The sequence below is a fragment of the Cariama cristata genome, unplaced genomic scaffold (assembly GCF_000690535.1).
Source record: "Cariama cristata isolate BGI_N322 unplaced genomic scaffold, ASM69053v1 scaffold31729, whole genome shotgun sequence".
NCBI classification, from domain to species: domain Eukaryota; kingdom Metazoa; phylum Chordata; class Aves; order Cariamiformes; family Cariamidae; genus Cariama; species Cariama cristata.
The window spans coordinates 16,473-34,752 of record NW_009636906.1 but is presented as its reverse complement, the minus strand read 5'-3'; the positions used below and the strand labels follow the sequence as shown (position 1 = coordinate 34,752).

The 18,280-nt window shown below is 40.0% G+C and overlaps 1 protein-coding gene across 1 annotated transcript; it reads right to left on the bottom strand.

Annotated features, from left to right (window-relative positions):
* Positions 1-4,043: 4,043 nt before the first annotated feature.
* Positions 4,044-7,295, bottom strand: PDC (phosducin). Its single transcript, XM_009708096.1, has 3 exons — positions 7,213-7,295; positions 5,252-5,409; positions 4,044-4,571 (listed from the first exon to the last, which is right to left on the bottom strand). The coding sequence occupies exons 1-3, from the start codon at positions 7,271-7,273 to the stop codon at positions 4,044-4,046; spliced, it is 747 nt and encodes a 248-aa protein (XP_009706398.1). The 5' UTR covers positions 7,274-7,295.
* Positions 7,296-18,280: the final 10,985 nt, after the last annotated feature.

Below are 18,280 nucleotides of genomic sequence, written 5' to 3'. Positions count from 1 at the left end.
TGGAAGTAAAATACAAAGTGGTTTTTCTGTAGTTGCCTGTTACTCAAAACTCAGCCATAGAAGTGAAGTACAACATTTGACCTCCTAAATGTCTTACACCAGAGAAGAGAATTATCATGAAATACTCTTCCAATAGTTCTTCTTGTTTAGCACCTGTGGTGTAAAAAGTAGGGCTTGTTTGGAGGTGTTATTCCATGGATCCCCTAGCAAAGAACTCTGTTTTTCTCCCCTCCCTGCAAAACTTACTCAGTGATTAGTAAACGATCCTTTTCTTCACGGTGTTGCTACAGACCATCAAATTAATCCTTCAGCTTATAACTAACTAGATATCAAGGATCTGTGGAAGTCTAATTTTCCAATTTGAGGTTAGAAGAAGGTGAAGGAAGAAGTTGTTTTGGATGAGATTCTGCTTCAGTACAGGAGACTGCATTTAGCTACTGTCTGTGCAATAAGAAAATAATTTAACCCTGTCAAAGAAAAAATGAGTAATTTGACTTGTATCTACAGATTGAGCCTTCCAGTCATCCTGCCATGAGGAAATAATGGATGTAGAAGAAAGCAGGTTCTCGCTTGTCTAAGAATTACAGGACTAACTAAGAGGGGATTTCGTTGTCATCTTGCTTCCCATCCTTTTTGTACTTTTGTTACTTTTGTTTTGTACTTTTGTACATCCTTTTGTTAGCCAATAATAACCTAAGAAAAGACGTTCTTTAAGAAAAACGAAAAGGTATGTGTAAGAAAAAAGGAAAGCAATCTTTCAAAAGTCTTATTTCTTGACTACTGCTTAAGTTTTGCTCAGATTTCATATAGGTTTATCCTTTTGCTGGTACCTATATAATCTTCTGAAGCTTTCAGTTTGTGAAAACTCCATCATGACTGAAACTGAGCTTATTAATTTGTATCCATGACTGCAGATATATTTTTATTTTAATATGTAAGAGTCTAGAGGAACGATTGGGACTTCCATGTCTGAAAATCTGACTCTTCTAAGTGTAGTTCTAAAATTGATGTTACGGAATAATTTTGCAGAAAGCTTATTTTCTGTGCTATGTAGTTTTAAAATGTAATTTTAAAAAGCCTCGGTGGCCTTGTACAATGAGGTTTATAATTCCTTGCATCTGAGGGGTAGCATTTAGCATGCCGATAACAGACGTGCATCTACTAGAGCTTCTGTTCTTAGTTTGATCAACAGTGACACCCCTGATCATTTCTTCCCCCCTCTCCTCCATTTTTATCTGCATCAGAATATTTGAGGATGTTCAGGGTCTTTGTGACTTTGGGTCAAAAGGAACAGTAATCGTAGCTGAGGATAGCAGAAAGGCTGCTCCCATGTGCTTATTGAAGCATTTACTTCTTGTTATTCAAGAATCTTCATCTAGTAGTATGGTGTTTGAGTCAAGTCTTGCTTTTTGTTTTTAAGTTTTGGTTTGGGTTTTTTTCCTGCAGAAATATGAATGACTGCTGTGATCAGAGCTTTATTTGCAATTTCATTAGTCATGAGCCTCTGTCGAGGCTTGGTGTCACATGTGTGGGTTTGTTTTAAATTACACATTGAAGGAAATCCTACTTAAGCATGCTTAATCTGTCTCTTAACTAACTATAAATGTAGTTTCTGCGGTGTTTATCGTTTGTTTGGATTTTTTTACTTTCAGCCTGGTTTCTCAAAGAAATGAAGTTTGCTTATGTGATCAGGCTGCTGATGTGCAGCCTACTAAATTTTGAACCAAGTTTAGTAAAGAAGGAACGTTCTCCAGAGTGTTAAGTACCCACCAGTTATGTGGAGATTTTCTGGTGGGTAGAGGACAGAAATTTTTCATGCCTTTTTAAAACATCTCATCAAAAAACACAAGACAAATATTGTCCTGCTACTTGGATAACTGTTTATTTTTGTGATAGAATATGATTTGTTATTTTGTACACAACCTGTTACAAGATCATCAGATTTTCATAATGTTAAGTATATCGACAAATGGTAGCTTTCTGAAGAGTTGACCTACTGATGCAAATGAAATGTTAAGATGAAGGTGATTTTACTGAGGGGTAAACATCATGCTTGAGTAAGGGGAAAAAGGACTGCTGTAAGGGAAAAGCTTTATTCCACCTAGAGTTCCATAAGAAAAACTTATGACGGTCTTGCATTCAGAAATTTACAACACGGAAATCATAACATTTTGGGAAGATGCTATTTGAATTCATAGTGAAGTAAAGTAATGAATTGTTTTACAGGTTAAAGAAGATTGTACATTGTTAAGACATGATAAGGAACTTCATACTTCATTCATATTGCTTAGTGTACACGAGGCAAGGTTTCTAGTGCTCTGGTAAAATATGGCAAAACAATATTAAAAGTAGAAATTCAGTAGCATTTTGATGGTGCCTAGAACTGGACAAATAAAAAAGACAGATTTTCTTTTTTTTCCCCACCATTATTTAAAACAAGTTATAAGTTGTGTTTAAATCGTTTATTTGAAAGGGTATCTTATGACTTCTTCAGTAATGTTTTGCAGGGTTGTATTTCCCAAATGTTTTTGAGTAGAATTATTTTGTTTTGCAGATCTGTTGGAAAGTAGTGTAACTTTCAGCTGTTCCTGTGAATTTTCCATGAGAATGAAAAGTGGAGAAAAAAAAGTATTTAAAAGAGTTGTAAGAACCTGCTTTTAATGCATGGGTTATATCACTGCAGCAGTGGTTCCTTGGTCCTGGCCACTCAATTCTGAATCCTTACTGATCTATACGGAGAATTTCACAGGGCGACATTTCCGTGGTGGGATCCTGACCCAAAGCAAAACTGAAAGCTCCTACTCCGAATTAAGCAAAACATGAAACTTACCAAATCAAATAAAAACTAGTGAGTCATACGAGTACTCAAAATAATCTTTAACATTTTGATAATATCAAATGTTATCAGCAAAATTGTGTGTGGTTAAGATATAGATATTTCTGTCCTCGGAGTACGATACAGATATTTCTATCCTTAGAGTAAAATTCAACCTGCAGCTTTGCCAGCGTGCAAAAGAAGTCATTGAATTGTTTCTAATGTTTTGTTGTCTTGTACCAGAACTGAAGGAGGTGGCTTTTTTAGACCTACAGAGAGAAAGAGAGGAAGGTTTATAGCGAGTTTACCCTGTGTCTTCCTCTCAAATGGATTGTTAAACTGTAGTTCTCAGCAGCATCCCTTTAGCAAAACTTAAAACTTTGAGTTTAGTAAATGTCTAATGAGTCCTCACTAATTTTTCACATGTTGTTAAGGTTGTGTACTACCAATATATTTCACACTTCCAATGGCAGGTTTTGAGAGCTGGTAAGCTTTATTCAGAGTTGTTACATAAACACAATATACTTTTTCAGTAACTCACAGACATTTTAAATATTACTGTTCAAAATATGGAGCAACAATTAACTGAAATTAGCTGATAATGTGTCTGTGTTAGCTGTTTGGATGACAAACTTATAGAAGCACCACGCTAACCTGTATTTTCATGAATATTGAAAGTTAAATGCTGAAGCATAAAATAATGTCCTAGATACCTAAGCCATTTAGGAATGCAAGGACTTTGGGCTATTTGTTTGTCCTTAAAACTGCTGGATGAGATCTTTTTCCTACTGAAGTTGGTAGAAGTTAATCTGAAGAGCCAGGATTCACTGTAATTCCAGAGCATGGAGACGGCTTTTTGTGTATGCAGAGCGTTGGATCAGCCATGTTCCTGTTGAAATGAAGTTCCTGTGCTTTGTGGAGACAGGCGTGGGCCCTCAATTTTTATTTTTTTTTTTCGTTGTTGTTCCTTAATTTCTTAGGAATGACCAGTATTTTCTCCTGTTCTTCCTGTTACTTGTGACTGGCATAGAAATAATTATGTACAGGACTGCCAGTTGTATGCGTTTTAAGCAAAATTCACATACTAACGGTTAAGCAATTTTTATATATGTGTATCTTACAAATAAGTTAGCAAAGACAGCCTTCTCTAAATGAGATGGGTGTTACTGAGATTGACTTACAACATACTGAAGAGGAAAGGGAGACAGTGAGGACTATGGCTCTCTAATTATTCAACATCTTGCTCATCTGTGTTGCCATTTCCCAGTGCTGGAAGCTCCCTTTCAGGTAGCAGCCCATACTCATTTAGGAAAGACTCCACATCCACGGCAAAAAACTCCTCATTAAATTGTTCAGAAATGCTAATGAAATTGCTCAGAAGCTCCCCACCCTTATAGACAAGTAGAGTGGGAAGCACTTCGTTTGAGAAGCGGTCTCCAGCCCCCGTGTTGGAGGCCTTGATCTTGCAGAACTTCACGGTGGCGTACTCAGCCGCCAGGCAGGTCAAGCTGTTGTTGAGAGCATCGCAGCCCTTGATGCCGTCTTCGTAAATGTGGACGATGACTGTGGTAGTTTTACGTTCTTTCTCGATGGCTTCCAGGAATTGTTCCCCGTTCTGCAGCTCACAGAGATAACCGTATTTTGGTCCAAAACTCAGCCTCTGGTGCATATCCTGCATGCAGCGTTTGCGGTATTTTTGTAGGCAACTTTCATCCTCTTGCTCATCATGAATTAATTCGTACTCCTGCATGCTCATCTGTGAATATTGAGAAATGTTATATTAATAAATGGTAATCGGTTGGTGCTGAAACAGGAAGAGACCAAGTTGTTGTCTAAAGAACATCGCATTGAAAGCTTAGCCAGAAGAGCAGTCACTTCTTACAGTGACTCTGGAAGGTCTCTTCGAGAGATGGGTGAAGATCCTGTCTCAACACTTGCATGTCAACTTGGTAGTGTTGAAGACAGCCGCCATATTTGGCAAAAACTTCTGGATCTTCCAGAGTTGTGGGAGTTTTGCCAGAGACTGCAGTGGGGTCAAATTCCTGTGGTTTTTTGGGTTTGGGGCTCCCCCCTTTCAGAACTGGTAAAATGGTAATGAGTGATGTTCAGGCTCAGAGCTCTATCCTGAATGGTAGGTTTTTAAACGTGTTAAAAAATTTTCCATTGCCTTAACCAAGGATGGAGCACTGAGGCAGGGGAGGGAGGAAGAAAGGTCAAACTGTGTCGTGCGATATGTTGTTGTGAAATATACTGCTTATTTTACTGAAGTTAGACTTCGCTTGAGAGAGGACTACATAGATGGTTGCATGTGCATTTGTTCTGTCTGTATTGTGTGAGCTCTGCTAAATTGCAAAGGCAAATTCAGGTTTTTCTAGCTTGTAACCGATATGTTTGATACAGAAGCAAAATTAATTTATTTTGCTTTTCTTCCCTTACCTTACGGCAGAATCTCTCTCTGGTGTCTTTATCTTTACTGAAAGATCTGTGTGGTGAAGACATTTGTCTAAGAATTTCTTTCTTGCTCAAGGGTAAGGAGTCTCTATCTTCGCTTTCTAATTTAAACTTCCTCCAGTCATTGATCACGCCTTTGGGCCCTAAGAGAGATGAAGTTAGATGAGAAACTGGCTGCAACAAGAAGCTGTCTTAAGAAGTTTCTGCTCTTTGCTGGTTTGTCCTTCTGTGCTGCAGTTTATCTGTCCACCTCTCTTCCTTCCAGAGCACTCTCCAGGACTACTGAAAACCAGAGCTTTGGGACCAATGTGTTACATTAGCCTCTGAAAGAAAGGGTTTCTTTTCTAACGTAGGTCACTTTGGTGGTCCGGTTCCTATCAGGGTCCTGTAAAAGGATTTTGGTGAACTACATGAGTCGTTAAGGATGAGGATGTTGAAAGCAGTTAAAAACGACATGTTGGCCAAAGCTAGTGTTTCGTAGAAGTATATTTGCGTTTCTCTATAGACAGTGTACTTGAATGCATAACATGTGTAAGGACTTCTAGTAAACGTAAGAATACAGGACACTTGCGATTTGATTTTTTTTTTTTTTTTTTTTTTTTAAAAAAACCCATACCCGTTCCACTGGAGAAGTAACCTGTAAGGCAAATGCTGTGATAACTCTGATTGTAGCGCAGATCTTGGTCTTTGGAGCCGGTTGATTAAAGCAGTTAGATTTTGAAATGGGGGAAAAAAAAATTCATTTCAGAATAGCAGTAGTGTTTTTCAAAGTGAAACATTTTAATGTGCATCTTAGATTATGAAGCAAAAACAAGGATATTCTCATGTTTTCAGAGGTGAAGTTTATTTCTGTGGAAAATTTAGAAAAGGCTAGGTAAGCAGCTCTCCCTGTCATGAGAGAGATGTGGTGTTGCCAGTTGCCAAGGCTCTGTTTTGAATTAAATTTCAATATCTTGAAGTGCTGGCTAAAGACACTACACCCCTTGATGTAGGGAAGGGATGTAGTGGGAAGGTGACCTGCTCTTTTGCAAACAAGATTCCAAAGCAGTAATTAGCTTGAACCTATTGGCATAGCAATAACAGTACAGTAGCCTGAATTCCAAAACTATTTTGAAGCCTAGGTAGGTGTGGGTGTAGCACCCTACATATGGATCCCTAAAAATAAAAATAAATAAATATATGTATATATAATAACTTTAGCCACCAGCAGCAAGGCTGGTTGGGAAAGAACCCCAGAAAGAATTATTACAAGAGCTACATTTATTACAGCACAAAGAAAAAGAAGCCCTCGGAGCACCGGGAGGGAATGATTGCTATTTAGTTACCTGTTGGTGGGGTGCGATGAAGTGATACCTGTCTGTAGAGCTGAATACAATGTCAGTACTCATAAAAATCATCGTGATTGAATGCTGGATTAAAAAGAATTGTGATTCTGAGCAAGGATGCTTTTAAATGCCACGCTGTGTTTGCCAAAAGGATTTATAGGTTCACTTTAGCACTGAATGTTCCTTCTATAAGAAGGAGAAAGTAATTCAGCCTTTATAGTGAAACCTTATAACCTAATTATAGCATGTGAGTGTATTTTTGGCAGTTTTGTTTTCTTCTCTTTTCCCCAGCAGAAGAAAGGCCATTGTTCATGACTGAAGCAATAAACCAACAAGAGCTGCATTGGGCCATTGCTGTTGGTGGCTTCTTCAGGTATCTTCTGCGTTTGCCGTTTGCTTCAGGTATGAGGAGGATTGGCACAAAGATCAGTTTGGTGTTACCTGCCCTTCTGTGAGGGGTGTCACTTACTTCAAAATACATTCTTATTGGCTTTGGGGCCTATGTTTCTGTGGAAGGAGTTTGGCAAACCAATTGGATCTACTCAAATTCTGGGCTTTCCCAGTGAACAGGGGCAGTTTAGCTTATTTTTAGAAAAAAAAAAATGCAGTTAGTTTCCTTGCCTGTGTGTGTTGCCTGTCCTTCAAAATCTTCTTCAAAGCTGGTGTTGGCATTTTCTTCCATTTTGATGGCTGGATTAGGAGATGCTGCAAGTTCAAAAAGGAGAACAGTTAATAACAGGATAGAGAAGGGATAAGCTTACAGCAGGTACAGCGCAGTGTGTAATTTCCTGCAGCTATTAGGTATCAGTGAAGATCAAAATACACATGATAATTGTAGAGCTTCTCATCGTCTCATAAAAAGCAATTGGGATATATGTCAGTCTCTTTAGAAAGATGTCTGGCCAGATTCTTTACTGAAAGTGCCTAGGTGAGGATTTCTTCATTATACTGTTCCTTCTCAGTCATCGGAAGTGAAATAGTGGTTGTAAAACTTCCTGCAATGGGAATGTGTAGTGAGTATTTTATTTTTTTTTTTTAATCCCTGTTGGAATCAAAACCTATTAATTTTCCAAGTGCTGTAAGTATTTATTTTTAGGGGTTGCTTGAACTGTTCATTTCTCATACAAAAGACAGAGCCAAGTATTTGAACCTGTTGGGCAAGAGACCTCTGAACATCCCAGAGCTAGACTGCTTGTACTGGTTGGGCCATGTCTGTTACAAAACAGAAAAAATTATGGGGGTTGTAAATCAAAATCACGTTCTTGTTCCACCCATTCTATAAATAAGGCAACCCGAGGAACCAGATGGCAACCACAGGGCACTGCGATACAGCAGTACTCAAGCAACACCCTTTTTTGTCTTTTACGGTGGGAGTTTTTGAGGGGTGAAGTAGAACCACTGTTCTTTAAGGGAAGAGGAGAGGTTTCCTTTTGTGTATTCCCACTGACAAGATTAACCCACTTGGGTGGTGCCAGAGCATTACAGAGCAGCAGGGTATGGCCAAAGCATCGAGCTCTCAAGGTCGGGCTGATGTTCTGCTGGTTCCTGAAAGTCACAGTAAATGTTCTTGGGGTCCTACAGCTTTCTTGAGAAGATCAATTATCTGTTTCAGGAGGACATACTGGGGGAGAAAAGTACCCATTCTTCACATGCAGTTTTACTAGACTGCTGATAGACATCTACATAGCCGTTGGCGTGAGTTCTGCCACCACATAGTACTGAGCCTTTTCTCATGTACATTGGTCACGAATTTCCTTTTTAGTCGAAAACTGTAATTCTAATATGATAGAGTGTCACTGTCCACAGAGATGATCTGAATGCTCCTATTTAGTCTAGACTAGTTTTGGCTGTTCAGATGTTAAGGTAAGCTTTATTTGACTTCCCATCTTGAAGCAAATGCTAAGATGTTACCATGCCATGAATGCCATATTTAAAAGCTGCTGGTGTGTTAGACTAGAGTGACTCTAGTGTTGTAGCATGTATGCACAGAAGGAAATGCACCTTCATTTTTACATACCAGCATCAAGGGATAAAGTGGAATAATGGCTCGGCAAGACACAAGGGATCCAATTCTTGAGTGTATTGGGACTAAAGCTGGTTAGTAAATGAGCAAATAAATTGTTCCATACATGTTCTCGTGGCAATTAATCATAACTTGTGGGAAGCATTGTAAGTAAGTTTGGAAGAAAAGCACGTAATGAATTATAATTTATTAGTATAAATCTTTTCTGTAGATAGATTGTTGTCAGTATATAGATCCAGATTACTGGATCAATTGCTATTCAATCAATTCCGAAATAGAAATATGAAGCTAATCCATTCTCACATAGGCAAAATTAAAAATCTTTGCCATGTCAGGGATAGACAGCTATGTGGATATGCTAGGTCAAAGCCTTGCAAGTCATTCCCATGACTTCCGTGGACATCTAAAAAAGTTCTGCCTGCTGATGCTGAGGATTTTCTTTGTTCCATGAGGAAAGAGAGGGCTTGATTCTCTGTATGCTTTACCGTTTCATAGCTTTTAGCCCTGAAAGGCGCTAAAAATGCAGGATATGAAACTTAAATTGTCTGTTGCAGGTTTGAACCAGGAAACCGACTGCACTCTTGGTGAAACAGAGATGGGAACTGATTGCTTAAACTTTACTGAGAGCTTTCATTTGTTATGTTACTGATCTGTTGTACCTAATAAATCTGAAAAATTTGGGTGAATCGTAACAGGACGGAAAGCTGCATTTCACCATTCTTCTGCAGCGTGGCATGAGGCAACAATCCTGACGATGCACAGGCTGGTAAGCTGACCATGGACCTGGGAGTGGGGAACTCCTAAAACTTAATCCTGGCCCTGTGACTGAGTCAGGCTGTGAGCCTGGAGCAAGTCATACAAACCGTTCTCCTTTCCGCTCAGTGGAGTTATATATATTTATCGTTTTTATCTTGACGCTGTGAGAATTAGGCCGTCCAAGCCAGGTGTTTCCCCATTAGGCATCTAAGGACAAGGGCGTATGAACATGTAACTGCAAGGTCATCTGTAGGAAGCCTGGTTATAGGATGAGCTGGCTCTCCTGTAGTACATACCCTTCCTTTCAAGAAAGCACAGTGGAAAACTGTGTAAGCTATTGTGTTTAGCATGTGGGAAAAAATGGGCAACCACCATGGTAAGAAATTCTCCCACATCCCTGTGAAGGATGGAGTTTAGATGGAGGTTTTTTGTTGCTGGTTAGGTTGGGGGTTTTATTGGGTGGTGAGGTGGTGTTCTTTTACTTGCTGGGCAAGCAGCATTTTCCAAAGAAAAAAATTAGGTTCCTAATATTTGGAGAAATGTGGGTGCTACCAGCTCTGGAGCATGTTGTGCAGGTGTCTCCAGGAGGAAATGTCAATGTGTAATGCTGAGACAGTAAAGCAGATAGTGTCACAAAGCAGTTTGTAATGACCCATCACAAGGTGTCTTAGATCTAAAGATGCCACCTCACCGGCTTTACAGGCATGCCGAAATGCGGTGGGGTTGTCTAGAGCCATCCTCTATGCGAGACAGCAGCTCTCATAAGAGGAGCTGGAATTTGCAGTCCTGTGGACAGCCCACAGAGCTCACATTTGCACACGCAGCTACAAGTGGGTCCTAATTACTTGGCTGACAGTGCTGTCTTTTAGAAATTCATTAAGATCACCTGTTAATACAACCCCCTTAAACCTGAGTCAGCCTCAGAGCATCGTGGAGTGCAGAGGTCAGAGGCAGCACTGAGCTGTGTCAGGGTGGTTGCATTCGATTGCATACTGGAGAACGTACATCCCTGGCCATTGCAACTATCTATTATAGAGTCCTTACTGCTTTAAATCTGATATTTCTTTTTTTTTTTTTTCTCATATAAATGTGCAGTCTCACAATCCTGCTAAATACTTGCTCGGCGTAAGAGGATGCGGTGAGAGCAGAACCTCCTGAGAGGGTAGTCAAGACAAACAGCAACACGGGATGATGTGCAGTGGTGGTAAAGTGTCATCCCTAAAGCTATTTGTGTCTGTTAGTTCTAAGGAAATACCGACAGACCTTTCGGGTCACCGGCTGCCTTGCTACTGGCCTCAAGTTTTCCCTTTGCACCGTTTTAATAGCGTGTGACGTGCCAGGTGAACAGCAACCTTTGTGGGGGAGAAAATGACTGGTTTAGAAGATATATTGCATTTTCATTAGCTTTTGTCATTGGTTTTGACAGCTGAAAGCGGCTCCTGATGTTTTTATTTGAAAAGTGCTAATGGGGAGAAAAAACTTTCCTTATCAGGTCCTTATTAGACCAGATTTTGTAATGCATGTGGTGATTTCACATACATATTTTAAGAGACTGATCATTCTATACCTTCTTTACTTTCCTGTCTTTGTCAGACTTTCTGAGTGAAGAAAGCAAAAATTACAGTTTCTTCACAGAGGAGATTTGAGACCTTTCTGTGTCCCAAAAGTCACTTCTTCAGCAAGAAAAAAGTCCAAACCCTGAGTATATGCCTGAAGCTACCATTTAATTTCTATGAGTTTTGGCTCTGTAGCTCAAGAATAGCAATTCCTGTGACTAATGCTCATCCTTCTGTTTTCATTAGATCAGATGGGCCAGCTTTACTACAGGGTAGAAATGACCATTTAAGAAATGACCATTTAATAAAGTGTTTCCTTTTTATCCAAGATGAAAGAATGCTTTCTACTTAGTAATAAATATTTTATGCCTTTGGCCTTCACAGAGAGTTTTCTGTTTACCCAAAATTACAATTTTTTTTCCCGTTTTCTCTTACGCCTATTGGATCGCTGAGGTAGCTCAAGAAGAAAGCGCTGTACCTGTGTATTTGTAATGAAGACTTATTTAATCCTTGTAATGTATTGCAGCTGTAAGTACAAAAATAGTGTCTCTAGTGGTAAATTATAGTTACAGAAGAGAGGGAAATTAAAAAAAAATAATCTCTAAACAAACTGTAAAAGGCAAGATGCGTTCTGTAAACGGCAAAGCCAATAAATAAAACTTGCTTTCTAAAGTAAGACTTTTTGCTACTGGTCCAATAAGTAAACATCAGAAATATTTTTCTCAAAATATAAACATGCTCTAGGCACAAATTTGCTGCTCTCCATATGTGCAAATTCTGCTGAAAATGCTGTTCTGTGTCTAGGTTTGCGTAATTAGCAGCATGCCGCTAATTCCGAGCAATTGATGGGACATTGCCTATGAACTGGTAAGTACGAAATTTTGGGGACTCATGGAAGCGGAAGAATGAAAAGTAGAAGACCTTTGTCAGCAAGATGTGACTGCACATTTATGTTTCGAGCTATGTGTGGGTGGTTAGTCACCCGCTACGTGTGCCAGGAGTGTTCCCTTGGCTCTTGCCTCTTGGGAAAAATGTCTGAATTTTAACGGCATTTCCCTCTAGCCAAGCTCTGATTTGAATCTTGCCCGTTTTTCCCCCGTTTCCATTTGCAGAATTCCTTCCCTGATTATTCTTGTCCCCTCTGTCAAATGATAACGTCCACCAAACTTACCCGGTGGATGGGCAGCTTCTTAAGCAAGCAAGCCAAGAGAAGGAGCAGCTATGGATTTAAATATTGCAGTAGCTGGAATCTGAGGGAGTCGGGTGAAATAACATGGAACTGGAACAAGGGATTATTCACCCTTACCTAGGCAGTGGAAATGGCCCAGTTCAGCAGAATCGAGCAAGTACTCTGTGTGTGAGGCTCTGCACCTACTCTTGGAAGGGTAGGCATCCTCCTGTGCTGGCAACTGTGACAGATTTCCAAGGACCCTAATCTGGAGTTCAGCAATGCCATTGAAGCCGCCTCGGTAACCTCAGTGCATGGCAGGATATGACCCGCAGCACTGAGCAGAAAGGGTTGGACGTGGATTTGCGTGGTTAGGGCGTGCATGCTTCAGCCCCAGACGTGATCTTTTTCATAGCTACTGTCCAAAGCACTACCTTTCCAACAGACTTCCTTTTTCTAGCCATGTTCTGTACATTGTGTAGTTCTTGCTGTTAGTCAAAATGCCTGTTTTCTGAATTAAGAGCCTGGGCAGGGCGTTGGAGCGCATCAGTATCATACAAACCAAGTGCTTTTCAGGTAGTCCCACTATCCGTCCTTGGTCGTGTACGCATTTAGATTTGCAAGAGGCATTAGCATCATTACATAAGCAAAATCAATGTCAAGCTTGGAGGTCAGAATTTCAGACCCATTGCCAGAGCATTGTGGAGAGAGCCGAAAGCTGTAAGCACCTTTAGTGATCTATTCCCAGTGATGACTGTCAGGCACCAAGCCAGATAGAGCTGCTGGTCCAAAACAGGGAGTACCTGCAGCTCCCTTTGCGTTCAGAGGCAATCAGGTCCCTTACATTAAGGTGGGTAAATACAGGTTTAAGAGTCAGCCTTCAGTGCCGCAGTCACCTCGTTTGACCACTTGCACCAGGGTTGGGTTACCCAGACGTGCAGACAGGCTTATTAGATGGATAAGTAGAAATTTCCTGGTCTTACCTAAAGGAAAATCACGGTGTATCATGTAGTGATTACATCACTGTGTTTGAGGGGGAAAGAACATAATTTCAAAATGCTGGAACGGGACTTTATTTGCTTAAAGAGGAGGTCGGATGATAGGAAGAAAATATAAACCAGGATGGGTTGACGTAGAAAGCTGTCAGCTTCACTGCAGATCACTATGACTGATGAGAGGGTTATGGGATTGGATTATTCGCTGTATCCGCTTTAGGAGAGTTACGCTGTTCTTTATTTGTGAGATGGAAACATTTTAAATAGATGCAGTCCAATGTTTCATTTATCCTTAAGGCTTTGCCAATTAGGAAATTCCCTATGTGAATACCACTGGCTTCAGCATTACGTTAGGTTAAAAATCATAGGATTAAAAAAATATCCCTTTGTCTTCCTCTTTTTTAATTTTTTTTTAGTCTCAAAATTTGGCCTATAGTTATGCACCAGAAATTATTCATCTTTTGTGGATTGCACATTTATTTCTGGATTTCACTCTGAAATGGGAAATTAGCTCAACATCTTTCACATCAATCAGCTTCACTTCTACCACAGTATCACTCTGTTTTGTACGGAAAGCCAGAATGCAGGTATTTTAAAACAGGACTTGTTTTATTATTTCAGAAAATATATTAGTTGGCATCACTAATGTTAAATTTCAGTTATCATTCACCAATTTTTTTTTATTTGAAGAAGCTTAATTTTGCATATTAAATGGTGAATGTCTTTTAAAACCCAGGCTTCGAATTTTTGGAGCAAGTTACATATTTGATGGATCAGTTACATTGTTGTTACTATTGTAATGAATTCATCCTTTTTTTTTTTTTTTTTTTATTCTGTCAGGAAACCTATTATTCATTTATCTTCTTTTTAAAAAAACTTGAATATATGAAGTGGGGTGGAAGATGAGGATGGTTGGATGCTAAGAAAATGTCTATTTAAAGCAAAAGCATAACAGCCAACGTTTTCAAATGCAGATATTTAAGGGCACGAACCTCAATCCATGTTTAACCTCAATGCCTGACCCGATTTGTCAGATGGATTGAGCATTTCATCATGGTACTCTGAAAGTCAGTACAGGTTTCAGTTGATGTTTAAGTACATATTTAATTTCTGAACTCTAAGTAAACATCTATACGCCTGCTAGAATTGATATGTCCTTCAGAGTTTTGGTTGGAGTTTATTGCTGTAATTAGCAAAGGCATGATGAATGGCTGAAACCCAGGAGAGAGGGGTTTTTTTCCCAACCTCAACAGATGTTTGGCAGTGCATATAATCTCTATAATTTGTCAAAAATCACTTATGTCAGAGCTGTAACTCTAGCAGTGACTGGAGACAGGTGTTTCGAGAGGTTGATGACCAGCGTTTTATGAAAAAGGGAAGCAACTTAAATTTGTTGTGAGATTAATTAAAGATCTAGAAGCAGTACCTGTTTGGACTTTGAACAAACTCTCACTGCTCCTTTGCATCAAAAAAAAAAAAAAAAAGGGTGCCTGCAGGGGAGCGCTGGGAGAAATCAAAACTTGTGAAGTTGGGAGAACATCCACTGTCTGGTTTGGGGTAGGGTTTGACCAAGAATGCCTCCTAAGGCTCTGGATATGCAAAAATTTGCACATTTGCACAGTTAGCAAAATAGATTTAGTTCAGAAATTATAATATTTAATTCTGGTGTGGTGGTGGGTTTCTTTTCCTTAACTTGGTTGAAGTTTTTTTCAAATGTGTATTTGTAACTGTAAAAATAAATCAGTAGGAATTCTTGCTTTTGCTTTCTTCATATATACACTTCGTTATCATCATCTACAAAAGGCAGGCTTGACCTAGCCAACAGACTTCCTATAAATGCAAGGTCTACCTAAACAGTCTTTCTCTCAGATTTGAGAGAATTAAGGAATTAAAAAAAAAAAAAAAGTTGTTCATGACAGCTTTCAAATTCATGTATTCTTCATTCCTAGCTTTCCCTAAGCATTAACATGCGTCCTCTGAGATGCGTGAAGATCTTGTTTGCTGCTTTCCCATCATTTGAAAAGTTGGATTATCCTTCAGTTCTGACAGTTTAACACTGAATTAGTACCTTTCTCTGCAGCTGGACCTGCTCACCCCAGTTGGACATCCCTGTGCAAAAGGAAAAGAGTGCAGCATCTAATGCTTTGGGCAAGCAAGAGCGGTAGCTCTTGACAGGGAGTATTTATTAATTTCTTGGCAGTTTAATTAGATGTGCGTATGTCTTGGGATGATGTTTCAGGTGTGAAGTAAGTCAGAGCAGACCAAGTAAGACTGTGCTAGGTAAGGAAAGGGAGATCAACGAAGAAGGTCTCTTCAACATGTGCTCTCAAGAATTTCTTGTGTCTTCCAGCCTGCTGCCTTGGAACTGTTCCTGTAGGAGCAGCAGAGCCAACCCGACAGGGCTCACCCGTGACTGCCAAGTGCTCACTGTTCTTCCATTCCCCTTTTTATCCTTCTGGTAGAGTGTCCTGAGACTCCACCAAGCACAGCTCCATGTTTTAGAAGAGCTAACAGAGCCACTACCTAAAGATGGAATGGGTCTACAGTTCTGTGGTCTCTCCTTGCAATGACCCACTAATGTTTCTTACTGTGCAGATAAATTAAAAATGTTTTTCTTCTCTCCTGACACTTAGGCTAACAATAGCTACATCTGCAGGTATTGGATGCAAAATTGTTTTCCCTTTACAGAGCAGAAAGTGAAACTTCCTAGTTTGGGGGATTAATGTCTGTATTTGTCTTAAGTGGGGAGATCCACATGTAAAAGTGATATATCTGTATTTGTCAAACGGCAGCAAAGACACTGTCAGGAGGATGCTGGCAATCTTGAGTTGGTTTCAGCAGATCCAAAATAGAAGAAAAAAAAATTTCCGCTGTTGAACTGTAAAGCTGTTGCCAGCTGGATGTTGTTACAACAGAATGTGTTTTTCTTTTTTTTACTTGACCGTTTACCACAAAATGCAGTAACCGTTTATAAAGTAATTGATTAAAGGCTGGGTGTCCAAGCCCTGTTCCAACCAGCTGCAGCTTTCACCGCGTGTGCTACAGGGTTGCCTGGCCCCCTTGCTTACAGTATCAGAAATAATGTCGTCTCCACTGTATGATCCTGACATCCCTCTGGCAACTGCAATTGCATGAAGTAAAAGCAATAGTAGGAACCTATTCCTCCTGTTACCTTCATTAACCAGAAGATGAAAGCCAAAGTGGACAATATCGTGTGGCCGCAGAGAGCCCGGGAGAGCTGTGCCTCCTGCAGCGGTTACATCAGGTCCCTGGCTTTCTGGTTTATCCTTTTCCTGCACAGGTCTTTTATACCATTGGTGTCATTCCAGAGACTTCATATTTTTCTTTGAAATCTGTGATCGACTCTTAATTATAAATGGTGAACTTTCACAGGCTAAATTGTAAACATCTTTACATGTGGCTTGTAAAACTGCGTAAAATTACAATTAATGCTTTTGCTTCCTTTGCAGACCAAAACTAAGCAAACAGAGGTTGCAGTTATGCAGTTACCCAAGTTTCTCTGAATATGTAAATAAATGTCGCAATTTGGAGAAAAGGCCAATGGCTTAAAACACATGCTTGTCCTATCGTGCTCCAGAACATAGCTTGAGATACACAGCGTAGTAAATCCTTTCCCTGGGACTTGCTTTTATTTGCATAGAAACTGGAGAGCCAGTTTTCTTGTGTGCAGCTAGTTGTTTCTAAGACTCCTTCACAGGGACTTCCACGGCTCTATCCTGAAATGAATTTCAAATCTTTTAGCCTTTCCCATGGTCATGCTGCAGTTGTAGCACCTCAGAAGAAGCCAGCCTGGCTGCAGCCACCTAACGCTGATCTTGTCTTGAAGGCTTCTGACATTCGTCTAAACACAAGAAAAGAGCATCAGCAGAAAAGGGCTTGTTGTAACAAGGAGCAGGAGGTACCAGGAAGCTTGTTTGCTTGGAAAGTGGCGGGGAAAGAAGGGAAAAAGGAGAAAGAAGGGAGCAAAATGATCTTATCAGAAAAGATCTTACTGTAAATGCCTCTGATTCATTTCACCCACTGTGGATGTGCACCCCAGCACGATGTGCACACCAACACAGTGCTCGAATGCCAAGTTTACCTCCTAGGGACAGAATTGGGAGCAAAGCCCAGGTTACTATCACCTGTGTGATGTGAAAATGCTTATGCAAAACCCGAGAAAGAACAGTATTGCACATACTGCAGTCCTAGGCATGGGCAAAGATGCCTGAATACCTTTGGTTCCTCAATGCTAATGTTAAGGGTAAATGGAAAATACACTCAACAGCATGAGTTTCTAGTGAATAAAATAGGAAATGAGTGGTAAGTGTCTGAACGTGATGTTCCTTGTGTTGTAGGAAATTGCTGCAGGACTCGGGTACCTTCTGCAAGGTGTCGGAGAAGCCCGATCTCGTTGCTATCGTGGCTGACGTGATAAAATAAGCCAGGTCCTGACCTCTTCTCTTTGCAGCAGCTGGCCATAGGATCAAGAGAAGTAAGAACAAGAGGTACCTAAGGTGTTCCGATGGTGGGTTTTCTCCTCCCGCCGGGTTTGTTTAGGCGGTAGAACGTTAACGTTTGGTTAAACCTGAGCCGCTGTAGGAACCTGACTGCAGCTGTGGAATTAGCTGCAGCAGACGTGGGAAGCGGATGGAGTAGCAGCCGTATGCTGTGTGCTGTATTTAGGCAAGGGGAGGAATTCTGTGAGCATCAGAAGCAATGAAATCTGATTTTTCTAGGATTTTTTTTCTAATGAGTGCAATGTCTAAAAGGTTTTTCCTGTGGCTTCAGCACTTAAAGGGGCTCTATTTGTGGATTCTCCAGTGTTAAAGAATAAGATGTGAATGTGTGCGAAAGCACTGACTCTCCCTTTGGGAGAATTAGACTCAGATACAAAACCAGAGAGTATCATAAATCAGAGAAAAACATGCTATTTCAGATTACTATGATGTCAGTTATTTGGATTTACATGATAAATGACTGTTACGGCATTAACTGTCCCAATAGAACAGTTCCAATGTGACTCAGTTTGTAAGAGCCTCATTTATTGATGTGTTCCAACAAGCTCTCTCAAAAAATCAAATTGTAATTCATTTAACTATTTAACAGTCGATAAACACTAGGCTGGTCTGTATGACAGCAAGTCTATATTAATCCCGATATTTTAAATATTATAGGAGAATCTTGGATG